The sequence below is a fragment of the Stenella coeruleoalba genome, assembly GCF_951394435.1.
Source record: "Stenella coeruleoalba genome assembly, chromosome: X".
Classification (NCBI taxonomy): Eukaryota; Metazoa; Chordata; class Mammalia; order Artiodactyla; family Delphinidae; genus Stenella; species Stenella coeruleoalba.
The window spans coordinates 93,204,937-93,218,622 of record NC_137152.1 but is presented as its reverse complement, the minus strand read 5'-3'; the positions used below and the strand labels follow the sequence as shown (position 1 = coordinate 93,218,622).

Genomic DNA, 13,686 nt, shown 5'->3' with positions numbered 1-13,686 from the left:
TCATTATTCTGTGTCTTCCAAATGAATTAACTCCTTCATAATCGTGAAGTAACCTTCTTTCTTTAAAATAATTGATTTTGCTGAAAAATCTATTCTGATAGATTACTACTATAGCTATACAATCTTTCTGTTGGTTAGTGTTTGTGTGGAGTACCTTTTTAATCCCTTACTTTCCTTATGATATATATGTGTCTTATAAACACATAGTTGGATTATTTTTTCAAATCTTATCTGACAGTCTTAGAATATTTAGTCCCATTTACAATTAATATAATTATGGATATATTTGGTTTTAATTTTGCCATCTTAGTATGTGTTTCTATATTTTCCCACCTGATCTGTGTTACTATTTTTTATCTTTTATTGCCTCCTTTTGGATTTGTTATATTATTCTCTAATATTCTTCTAAAAATTTGGAAGGTAAACGTTTCCTTTCTATTAGTGATTACCGTTGAATGGACAGTTATACTTTATTCATCAAAGCTTAATACTAAATATCATTTTTATTTTTCTCCTGGACAATGATAAAAGTTTACTTTCAACCCTCTGTTCTTATATGCTATTGTGTTGTGCATTTTAGTTCCATTAATATACTGAATGCCATAAGACATTATCATTATTGTTTTATACAGTCAATGTTTATTTATATTTAACTACACATTTACCATTTTCATTGCACTTAATTGCTTCCTGCATCTCCAACCTTCCTTTTGTGGCCATTTTCCTTTGTTTGAAGAACACCCTTTAGTATTTTGTTAAGAAGGAGACTGCTTTTGTCACGTTCTCTTAGTTTTTGCTTGATAATGTCTTTATTTCACTTTGATTCTTGAGGTATAATTTTGCTGAATATATGATTCTAATTTAGCATTCACTTAAAAAAAAATTTTTTTTCACCACTCCCTGTGCCATGCGGGATCCTAGTTCCCAGACCAGGGATCGAACATGCGCCCTCTGCAGTGCAAGTGTGAGTCTTAACCACTGGACTGCCCAGGAAGTCCCAGCATTCACTTTTCATCAGCACACTGACACTATCATTTTAATATCTTCTAGTTTTCACCGTTGCTGTTGAGAAGGCATTCATCCATCTTATCGTTGCTCTACTGAACTAACTTGATCTTTTTTTTTTAAGGTTGATATATGTTTTCTCTTTTTCTGCAGTGTCACAATGATGGGTCTAAATGTTGATTGTTTTTTATTCATTCTGCTTGAGACTTGTTGAGCTCTTCAAATGAGAGAATCGGTGTTTTTCATCAATTTGAAAAGCCATTATTTCTTCAAATATTGCTTTTCTGCCATTCTTTTCTCACCTTATGGAATTCTTCTCACTTTGTACTGTATGTCCATTATCTTCTTATTTTCTCTTTTATATCCTTCTGATTTTCCTTGCTTCATTCATCACAGTTTCTTCTGACTGACCTCCAGTAATGCTCTCTTTAGCCATGTCTAATCTGTCTTTGAGTTCTAAGGTTTTCATATGTTTGAGCTCCAGGTTTTCTCGTTGTTTCTTATATCTTAAATGTCACCCTTTACAGCTTGCAGTTTCTTGCTGAAATATGTAAGTTCAGCTTGTAATTTCCATGTTCACACTACGAATAGTTGTTTAAAGTCTATGTCAGGTAATTCAACTATCTTGAGTGCCTGTGGATTCATTTGTATTATCTTTTATTGTGTTATATCTAGTTCATTTGTCTTGTTTCTTCATGTGTCTGTTTATCATTGTATTTCAGTTACAGGAATTGAAAATTATTGAAAGAAGTCATTTGAAGCCTAGGATGATAAGGATTTTTTTGTTTATACCAAGAAAATTGGAAAGGTGAAGACTATGAAATCACCTTAATCCAATTTCCAGGCTCAAGATTATTTTGCTTAGATGGGTGGCTTGAACCAGGCCTGAACTCCATGCCAAGGGTGGTTTAACCCTGGTTCATCCTTACTTCTAGTGTACAGTCCTTTGGGATCCCAAACTAAGCCCAAGTTCGTTGGCCCTTGCCAGGCTCGTGAGACTTGAATGAGCTTCTCAACCTGTCATCACATCTTCAGGTTTGCAAATGCCTCATTAGCAGACGTGACCCAAAAGTCATAATCATTTTTCCTGGATTTCTGTCTTTTTATGGATGTCTCACTATCTTTTTTTTTTAACATCTTTATTGGAGTATAATTCCTTTACAATGGTGTGTTAGTTTCTGCTTTATAACAAAGTGAATCAAATATACATATGCATATATCCCCATATCTTCTCCCTCTTGTGTCTTCATGATGGAGAGGGTAAAATGTATAAGTCCTTGAATATGTAGGTCAAATTGTGTATATAGATTCACTTTTTTTCTTGGAGAAATTTCATTGTTTTTTATCTGAAGGGATGTGTGTGTGTGTGTGTGTGTGTGTGTGTGTGTGCGCGCATTCACCTATAATAGAACAATCTTAAAACTTAAATTTATTTTATCAATGAACCCAGAGTCAAGATCTTTAGATGATATCAGTAAAGACATCTTGATATTGTAAAATTTATCAGAATCTTTTACAGAAACATAACTTTGAAGAGGAATTATTTAATGAGACACTAAATGTACGTTCCAACTGGAGGAGAAAAAAAAGGAAAATACGGATTGTAAAATCCCTTATATTCCAATTGGTTAAATTTTGTGACTTGAATATTAGTATTGTTGAGCATGAATATTTTAAATAAAAGCAGTAAGATGATCATTTCTCTCCCTTTAACCTCCCCGAAATCTTTAAAGAAACCAATAGATGTTTTTGTTTCTGTATAACCAGAATTCAAGGAGATATTTAAAAGTGAAGGGGAAATAGTATATTTTAGGTTGATTAACAGCATAAATTTTGACATGTTTACTTTGTGAAGATTCATCTTGCACTATAAAGTTTTCCACTGAAGATATAGAATTAGAATAAAAATATTAAGATTAATATTCTGGGATAGATTGATCTCTTCTAAGATTTAAAAGCTGCATTTTAAAAATTTAGATTTTACCATGTATCTTTGTCATCTTCAAATCGTTTTAATTATCTCAAAGGTTATGTGTCTGTGTTGCAGAATTCATTGGCATTTTTGACACATAAAATAATTTAGCAGGATAAATGGAAACTTTACATTTGCATATTTATATACTTTACATTTCTTACATTATTGTTAACCTAAATATCAGATAAATAGGTTAAGAATAATTATTAAATAGAAGAATCCCGATTAAACGCAAATGTTACCAGTCGACGTCTGTACGTTGTTCACAGTACATAATCCGAAAGTATTGAGCATAGCCGCTGCAATTCTACTGGCCAAGAAAGTTAATTACCTAAAGAAATTGCCCAAACAATAGCAATCTTCATGATGGCCTTAGTCCGTGAATTGAAACGGCTATGCTCAATAGGATTACGTATTGCTACATACCGATCCAGCGAAATAGCGCAGAGGTGCATGATGGACGCTGTAGAAAATAAAACATCTAAAGAAATCCAGACGGGGCACAAATATCTAGGTAATGGCCAGACATAATCTGAAAGAGAACAGAGAGAAGACAAGAACATGTTATGTAAATTATACCAACTGTAGTTTTAAATTTAGTCTACGTATTTTTTCTTCTCATAATCTAAGTTTATAAAAGAAAGTAAAATTTGGTAAACATTGTTTTCCATAGTAATGATATGACGATGATGATGATAATGCATTCAGTGTTACATTATTTTTTATTGAGGTAAAATTTACATATTATAAAATTAATCACTTTAAAGTGTACAATCTAGAGGCATTTAGTCCATTCACAACATTATGCAACCATCACCTTTTTCTGGTTCCAAAACATTTCATCATTGCAAAAGGAAACCACTACCCATTAGGCAGTCACTCTCCATTTTCGCCACCGCCCTCAGCCCCTGACAATTTCTTATCTGCCTTTTGTCTCTTGAATTTAGCTAATCTGGTTATTTTATGTAAGTGGAATCATACAATAGGCGACCTTTTGTGTCTGGTTTCTTTCTTTTTGAGGTTCATCCATTTTGTAGCTTCTATCAGTACTTCATTCTTTTCTATGGCTGATGCTCTTATCAGTTGAAATTTTTTTGCATGCTCTCATAAATGAAATTTTCTTAATTTCCTTTATGGATTGCTCATTGCTCTTGTTTAGAACTATACCTAATTTTCATGTATTAATCTTGAAACCTTCAACTCTGCTGAATTCATTTATTAGATCTATATTTTTGTGTGTGGGTTCTTTAGGATATTCCATATGTAAGATCACATCATCTGCAAAGAGAGGTAATTTTATTTTTTCTTTTCCAGTTTTCCTCTGCCTTTAATTTTCTTTCACTTGATTTCTCTAGATAGAATTTCCAGTACAATGTTGAATATAAGTAGTGAAAGCAGATATCTTGTCTTTCTCCTTATCTTAAAGAATAATCTTTCATTATTTCATTATTGAATAGGATATGTTAGCTGTGGGTTTTTCATACATGCCTTTTATCATGTTGAGGAAGTTTCCTTTTATTCCTAGTATGTTCTGTGTTTTTAATGATGAAAGAGAGAGATTGTTAAATGCTTTTTCTACATCATTTGAGATGATCACGTGGTTTTCTTACCTTCATTCTATTAATGTGATGCATTACATTAATTGATTTTTTATGTGCTGAACCACCTTTCATTCTTGGGATAAGTCACACTTGGTCACGGTGTATAATATGATGCCGAATTTAGTTTGCTAGCATTTTGTTGAGGATTTTTGCATCTATATTCATAAGTGATATTGGTCTATAATTGTCTTTTCCTATGATGTCATTATCTGGCTTTGGTATCTGGATAATGCTGGTCTCATAGAATGAGTTACAAATGTTCCCTAATCTTTTATTTTGTAGGAGTTTGAAAAGTCTTGGTATTAGTTCTTCTTTAAATAATTGATAAAATTTGACCAGTGAAGCCATCTGGTCCAGGACTTGTCTTGTTGGAAGGTTTTTTGATTACTGATGCAATGTCTTTACTTGTTATAAAGTCTAATCAGAGTCTTTATTTCTTCTTGAGTCACTTTAAAAAAAATTAATTTATTTAATTTATTTACTTTGGCTGTGTTGGGTCTTCATTGCTGCGCACAGGCTTTCTCTAGTTGCAGCGAGTGGGGGCTACTCTTTGTTGTGGAGCATGGGCTCTAGGCACACGAACTTCAGTAGTTGTGGCACGCAGGCTCAGTAATTGTGGCTCGTGGGCTCTAGAGCACAGGCTCAATAGTTGTGGCACATGGATTTAGCTGCTCCGCAGCATGTGGGATCTTCCCAGATCAGGGCTCGAACCCGAGTCCCCTGTATAGGCAGGTGGATTCTTAACCACTGTGCCACCAGGGAAGTCCCTTGAGTCACTTTTAGTAGCTTGCATGCTTTTAGGAATTTGTCATTTGTCCATTTTATTTAGGTTATGTGGTTTGTTGGAGTACAATTGTTCATTTATTCTTTTATAATCCTTTTAATTTCTGTAAGGTCAGTAATAATGCCCTTCCCCACTTTCATTTATAATTTTAGAAATTTGTGTCTTCTCTCTCTTTTTTTCTTAGTATTTCTAGCTAAACGTTTATCAACTTTGTTGACTTTATTGTGCCTTAAATCTCAATTTCTCCATTTTTTGAAGGATAGTTTAGAGTTTTGCCATATGCAGAATTCTTGGTTGACAGAATTGTTGTTGTTGCTGTTGCTGTTGAGCACTTTATTTATTTATTTTTTGTTTATTTATTTATTTTTTCCAATTTATTTATTTTTGGCTGCGCTGGGTCTTCTTTGCTGCATGCGGGCTTTCTCTAGTTGTGGTGTGCGGGCTTCTCATTGTGGTGGCTTCTCTTGTTGCAGAGCATGGGCTCTAGGCACACAGGCTCAGTAGTTGTGGCTCTTGGGCTCTAGAGCACAGGCTCAGTAGTTGGGGTGCACGGACTTAGTTGCTCTGTGGCATGTGGGATATTCCCGGGCCAGTGCTCGAACCCATGTCCCCTGCATTGGCAGGCAGATTCTTAACCACTGTGCCACCAGGAAAGCCCCTGTTGAGCACTTTAAATATGTCATCCCACTGCCTTCTGACCTCCATGGTTTCTAAAGAAAATTCATTATTAATTTTTTAAAGATCCTTTGTAATTTTGACCATAATGTCTTGGTGTGGATCTCTTGGAGTAATATATGCTTAGCATTCATTGAGCTTAGTAAACTTGATAGTATCTTGTTTCTCTCAGGTGCTGTTCATTTTTCTTCATTTTTTTCTCTTTCTTCTCCTCAAACTGGATAATCTAAATTGACCTATCTCCAAGTTCCTTAATTCTTCCTTCTTTCTGCTCAATTCTGCAGTTGAATTGGTCTAGTAAATTTTTAATTGAATTTTTGTATGTTTCATCCCCCAAATTTCTATTTGATTTCTTTTTATAATTTATATCCCTTTATTGCTATTCTTGATTTGTTGAGACAAATTCTGGTTTCCTTTAGGTCTTTGTCCATGGTTTCCTTTGGCTATCTGAGCATTTTTGAGAGAGTTGATTTAAAGTCTTTGTCTAGTAAGTCTAATGCCTAGGCTTCCTCAGGATCATTTTCTATTAATTTTTTTTTCCTGTGAATGGGCCATACTTTCTAGTTTATTTGCATTCCTCTTACCTTTGATGAAACTTGAATATTTTGAATTTTATAATTTGGCAACTCAGGAAATTTGATTTTGCCCCAGACATGTATGGTTCAGAGGTTAGCTAGAGATTTAAGCCAAGTTTATGGTTCCCCAGAGAAGAATCTATGGTTCCCTCTATCTCTACCCTTTCCTATATGCTCCCTCAACTTTCAGCTTTGAGATTTCCTCAAACTCTGTCCTCAGTTTCTTTGGGCTACAATAACTGCAGATTTTTTGGAGGTTTAGGCACTTGACCTGACATAGACTGCATCTTCCTCTTCGACTGTAAGTCATGAAATTTGGAAACTCAACCAGTGCTGTTCTCTTCTTCCAAGTCTTGAGACCCTCCAGAATCTTTCTGTTTTAGGTTTTTCTCCAGTACCTTTAGATAGTTGTTTTTGTATTATGTTTAGAGTTAATAGAGTTAATAGTTTTTATCTGCAGAGGTGTAACTAACAACCATTGGAATTCAAGGAGCACAACAAAGAAATCAAAGATATTATTAAAAATTCTTCTAAACAAAAATGTTTATGAAAGTCCATTTCTGTTCATCATTATCTTGTAATCTCCTCAGATTGTATCCACCTAGAAGTTGATTGTGTTGAGGGTTTGGGTATTCTCGAACTGTTTGACGTTCAAAAATTATTTTTCAAATTGTGTTTCAAATACACAAATATTACCTCACTGCCATTATGTGGAAAATTTTGTTGCCATAACCACTGGAATATAAGATGCATTGGGTCAATATTGTTATCTGTTTTATTTTTCTACTGTTTTATTTATAATGCTTAGGTCAATGCATGGCACAAAGTAGGCACTAAATAAATATTTGTTAAAGGTATAAAAGAATACATCCCTCTCAACAGATCATAACCTCACTCTAAACCCAACTTCACCATATGCCAATATATAGCCTCATGAGGATACATGTCTACTCTGCAAAGTCAATACACTATCTGGTCATTTCTCAGCAGTTGCATATTTAATAATGGCAAAAATGGCAATAGCTATTGTACAGTACCTGTCATATACCAAGCACAGTGTTAGTTAGGTACTTCATTTTTAGTTATATTCCATACAACACAAAAAATTCTGTAGTGTCAGTTCTGTTATCCTACAGTGTGAGGAAAATGTGTCTCAAAGTTTCAGACTTGTTCAAGTCTACAGTGTGAGTAAAGAATTTTGCTCCAAATCTGACACTTTTTCCTGAACACTAAGGTACCTCCTATCACCATACACTATTTCTTATTGAATAATAAATTCAATTGCTTTTATAATAGAGGACAATATTCCTTGTACAGGGTTTTCAAGAAATCTACTTCGAAACATACAAGATGTACAATTATGGCTGATCACAATTATCCTCTAAGATTCTTATTAAATATATTCCTTCCTGGATTTCACTACAGACCTGTTAATTCAAAATATTTAGAATTTAGTTTTCATATTTGTCTTGTTAAGAAGACAAATGGATTTTTCTAGTTGTCTCAATGGAATTAAAGTGTATTTTATTTAGATAAATTTATGTGATCAGGCACATTCCAGACAAGAAATATGTGAAAAGTTTTGTGGAAGTTGCATAGCAAAAAGGCCATATAGCATAATTTCCATGGGGGAGGTCAATTAGTTGAATGAGATTAAATCTTGTTTTCAGAGGTAAAAATTGTTAGTGTTTCATAAGACATTTTCCTACATTCAGTCATTCATTTATTCATTCACAGATTACGTCAGCCTTAGTAACTCCAAAAATCACAGGCATCCCCACCAATATTGACAATAATGGCAAAGACTGAATAATAGACACTGTAAAATTTCAGTTCATTTGTGCAAATGAAAAAATACAAGGGCTTTATTTCTATGAAATAATGGAGACAAGTTTTGCCTTGCACAAAGTAGACACTCAAAAAATATTTGTTAAGTGTATAAAGGAATAACCCCACCCTGAAAATTATAATCCCATCACAGAAAAAATAATTTTCCAATATTCTGATAATATAATTAAGGAATGTGGAAATGTTGGACTGTAAAGCCATCCCAAAGCTAGAATGGAAATAAAGAAGTTATAATTGATGTCATTAAGTTAACATATATGAAAAGATGAATAACCACAAAAAAGTTTTAAAAATTCTCTAATTCATTTCATAAAATAATACAGTGTCAATATCAAAACTTACAAAATACTGAAAGAATAATACTAGAGACAAATAGCATTCATTGATATAGATTCAAAATTACAAACAAAATACTCACAAATAGAATCCAGCAAAGAGTAAAATGAAAAATGTATTACATTAAAACAAAACTTATTCCAGGAATGCAATGGTAATTTAATATTATAAAAATCTACCAATATAATCCCTTATATTATCATCTGTAAAGAACTTTTATGATCTTTTAATAGATTTTTAAGAATAACTTGATAAAATACAGGAGCCATTCCTAACTAAAACTTTAATTATATAGAGATAAAGGGAATCCCCTTAAATTTGATAACTTACAAAAACCAACAGCAATTATTGTAATCAGTAATGCATTAAATACATTTCAATTACATTAAATTTTAAAATTGGACAGTACAGTCTTTACAAAGCCTTTGAAGCAGCTCCCATAACCACATTCAGTGAAGAAACGGTGGATGTTGTTGAAATTAACAGAAAGAGGACTTCTTGAATAAGACATAGAACTTATGAAAAGAACCAAATGAGGAGTTTAGAGCTGCAGAAAATATCTGAAGGAAAAAACTCACCAGGTGGGCTCAATAGAAGAATGGATATGGTAGATGAAGAGTCATTAAAACCAAATGCAGATCAATAGAAATTATCCAAACTGAACAAGAATGAGAAAAAATTAAAAATAAATGAACATAGTAGGGACCTATGGGACATATGTATGCATCTAACATTTGTGCCATTGGAATCTGAGAGGAGAGACTGATACAGAAACAAACTATTTGAAGAAATAACTAAAATATTCCATATTTGATGAAAAATAAATTTACAGATTTAAGAAGCTCTGCAGAACCCAAACGGTTAAACTCAAATAAGATCATGCCTAGACACATAATAATCTGGTGAAAACAAAAGATAAAGAAAAAACTTTTTAAGCAGCCGAGAAAAATAACTCTTTCATCAGAGGCCAGAAGGCAGTATAATCACAATTCAGAATTTTATATCCAGTGAAAATACCTTCAGAGAATGAATGTGAAAGAAAGAGATTTTCATAGGAGGGGAAACTAAGAGATTGGTTGCTAGGAGACTTACTTTAAATATTTTTAAGGAAGTTCTTCAGAAAGAAAGAAAACTTGTAAAAAAAATATACAAACAGCACATGCAGCTCAATATCAATAAAACAAACAACCCAATCAAAAAATGGGCACAAGACCTGAATAGACATTTCTCCAGGGAGACATACAGATGGCCAAGAAACTCATGAAAAGATGCTCAACATCACTAATTATTAGAGAAATGCAAATCAAAACTACACACAGGTCGGAATGGCCATCATCAAAATGTCTACACATAATAAATGCTGGAGAGGATGTGGAGAAAAGGGAACCCTCCCACAGTGCTGGTGGGAATGTAAATTGGTACAACCACTATGGAGAACAATATGGAGGTTCCTCAAAAATCTAAAAATGGAACTACCATATGTTCCAGCAATCCCAATCTGGGGCATATACCTGGAGTAAACGATAAATCAAAAAGATACGTGCACCCCTGAAGGCAGACAGCAGAAGCAAGAAGAACTACAATCCTGCAGCCTGTGGAATGAAAACCACATTCACAGAAAGATAGACAAAATGAAAAGGCCGAAGACTATGTACCCGATGAAAGAACAAGATAAAACCCCAGAAAAACAACTAAATGAAATGGAGATAGGCAACCTTCCAAAAAAAGAATTCAGAATAATGATAGTGAAGATGATCCAGGACCTTGGAAAAAAGAATGGAAGCAAAGATCGAGAAATGCAAGAAATGTTTAACAAAGACCTAGAAGAATTAAAGAACAAACACCTAGAAGAATTAAAGAACAAATAACTAGAAGAATTAAAGAACAAACAAACAGAGGTGAACAATACAATAACTGAAATGAAAAATACACTAGAAGGAATCAATAGCAGAATAAATGAGGCAGAAGAACGGTTAAGTGACCTGGAAAACAGAATGCTGGTATTCACTTCCACAGAACAGAATAAAGAAAAAAGAAAAGAAATGAAGATAGCTTAAGAGACCTCTGGGACAATAAACCTACCAACATTCACATCATAGGGGTCCCAGAAGGAGAAGAGAGAGAGAAAGGACCTGAGAAAATATTTGAAGAGTTTACAGTTGAAAATTTCCCTAACATGGGAAAGGAAATAACCACCCAAGTCGAGGAAGCACAGAGAGTCCCAGGCAGGATAAACCCAAAGAGAAATATGCCAAGACACAAAGTAATCAAATTGACAAAAATAAAGACAAAGAAAAATTATTAAAAACAACAAGGGAAAAATGACAAATAACATATAAGGGAACTCCCATAAGGTTAATGCTGATTTCTCAGCAGAAGTGCTGCAAGCCAGAAGGGAGTGGCACGATATATGTAAAATTATGAAAGGGAAGAAACTACAACCAAGATTACTCTACCCAGCAAGGATCTCATTCAGATTCAACAGAGAAGTCAAAAGCTTTACAGACAAGCAAAAGCTAAGAGAACTCAGCACCACCAAACCAGCTGTCCAACAAATGCTAAAGGAACTTCTCTAAGTGGGAAACACAAGAGAAGAAAAGGACTTACAAAAACAAACACAAAATAATTAAGAAAATGGTAATAGGAATATACATATTAATAATTACCTTAAATGTGAAAGGATTAAATGCTCCAATCAAAAGACACAGGTTTGCTGAATGGATACAAAAACAAGGCCCTTATATATGCTGTCTACAAGAGGCCCACTTCAGACCTACGGACACATACAGACTGAAAGTGAGGGGATGGAAAAAGATATTCCATGAAAATGGAAATCAAAAGAAAGCTGGAGTAGCAATACTCATATCAGACAAAACAGATTTTAAAATAAGGAATGTTACAAGAGACAAGGAAGGACACTACATAATGATCAAGGGATCAATCCAAGAAGAAGATATAGCAATTATAAATACATATGCACCCAGCATAGGAGCACCACAGTACATAAGGCAAATGCTAACAGCTATAAAAGAAGAAATTGATAGTAACACAATAATAGTGGGCAACTTTAACACCTCAATTACACCAATGGACAGATAATCCAGACAGAAAATTAATAAGGAAACACAAGCTTTATGACACAATAGACCAGATAGATTTAATTGATATTTATAGGACATTCCATCCAAAAACAGCAGATTACACTTTCTTCTCAAGTGCACACAGAACATTCTCCAGGATAAATCACATCTTGGGTCACAAATCAAGCCTCAGTAAATTTAAGAAAATTGAAATCATATCAAGCATCTTTTCTGATCACAATGCTATGAGATTAGAAATAAATTACAGGGAAAAAAGTAAAAAAAACACACATGGAAGCTAAATAATACATTACTAAATATGCAAGAGATCACTGAAAAAATCAAAGATGAAATCAGAAAATACCTAGAGACAAATGACAATGAAAACATGACGATCCAAAACCTATGGGATGCAGCAAAAACAGTTCTAAAAGGGAAGTTTATGGCAATAAAATCCTTCCTCAAGAAACAAGAAAAATCTCAAATAAACAATCTAACCTTACACCAAAAGGAACTAGAGAAAGGAGAACAAACAAAACCCAGAGTTAGCAGAAGGAAAGAAATCATAAAGATCAGAGCAGAAATAAATGAAATAGAAACAAAGAAAACAATAGCAAAGATCAATAAAACTCAAAGCTGGTTCTTTGAGAAGTTAAACAAAATTGATAAACCTTTAGCCAGACTCATCAAGAAAAAGAGGGAGAGGACTCAAACCAGTAAAATTGGAAATGAAAAAGGAGAAGTTACAACGAACACCACAGAAATACAAAGCATCATAAGAGTCTACTACAAGCAACTCTATGCCAAAAAAATGGACAACCTGGAAGAAATGGACAAATTCTTAGAAAGGTATAACCTCCAAGACTGAAACAGGAAGAAATAGAAAATATGAACAGACCAATTACAAGTAATGAAACTGAAACTGTGATTAAAATCTCCCAACAAACAAAAGTCCAGGACTAGATGGCTTCACAAGTGAATTCTATCAAACATTTAGAGAAGAGCTTACACCCATTGTTCTCAAACTCTTCCAAAAAATTGCAGATGAAGAAACATTCCCAAACTCATTCTGCAAGGCCACCATCACCTTGACACCAAAACCAGACAAAGATACTACAAAAAAAGAAAATTACACACCAATATCACTGATGAATATAGATGCAAAAATCCTCAACGTAATACTAGCAAACAGAATTCAAAAACACATTAAGGGCTTCACTGGTGGCACAGTGGTTGAGAGTCCGCCTGCCGATGCAGGGGACACGAGTTCATGCCCTGGTCCAGGAGGATCCCATGTGCCGCGGAGCGGCTGGGCCCGTGAGCCATGGCCGCTGAGCCTGCGAATCCGGCGCCTGTGCTCCACAACAGGAGAGACCACAACAGTGAGAGGCCCGCATACCGCAAAAAAAAAATATTAAAAAATATATATATATAAATAAAACACATTAAAAGGATCATACACCATGATCAAGTGGGATTTATCCCAGGGATGCAAGGATTCTTCAATATACACAAATCAATCAATGTGATACACCATATTAACAAATTGAAGAATAAAAACAATATGATCATCTCAATAGATGCAGAAAAAGCTTTTGACAAAATTCAACACCCATTAATGATAAAAGCTCTCCAGAAAGTGGGCATAGAGGGAAGCTTCATCAACATAATAAAGGCTATATATGACAAACCCACAACAAACATCATTCTCAATGGTGAAAAACTGAAAGCATTTCCTCTAAGATCAGGAGCAAGACAAGGATGTCCACTCTGGCCACTCTCATTCAACATAGTTCTGGAAGTCCTA

The 13,686-nt window shown here is 34.1% G+C and overlaps 1 protein-coding gene across 2 annotated transcripts in view; it reads right to left on the bottom strand.

The window, feature by feature from the left end:
- The window catches only part of HTR2C (5-hydroxytryptamine receptor 2C), a gene marked incomplete at both ends in the record, with an annotated part of 112,893 nt that overhangs the window by 34,358 nt on the left and 64,849 nt on the right, over positions 1-13,686 (bottom strand). The window contains one exon of one of the 2 annotated variants that reach the window (XM_079911137.1): positions 3,312-3,512. In XM_079911137.1, coding sequence (XP_079767263.1) covers positions 3,312-3,512 — 201 coding nt within the window. The remainder of the gene's footprint in view (positions 1-3,311; positions 3,513-13,686) is intronic. The other variant, XM_079911138.1, reaches the window with a different exon arrangement.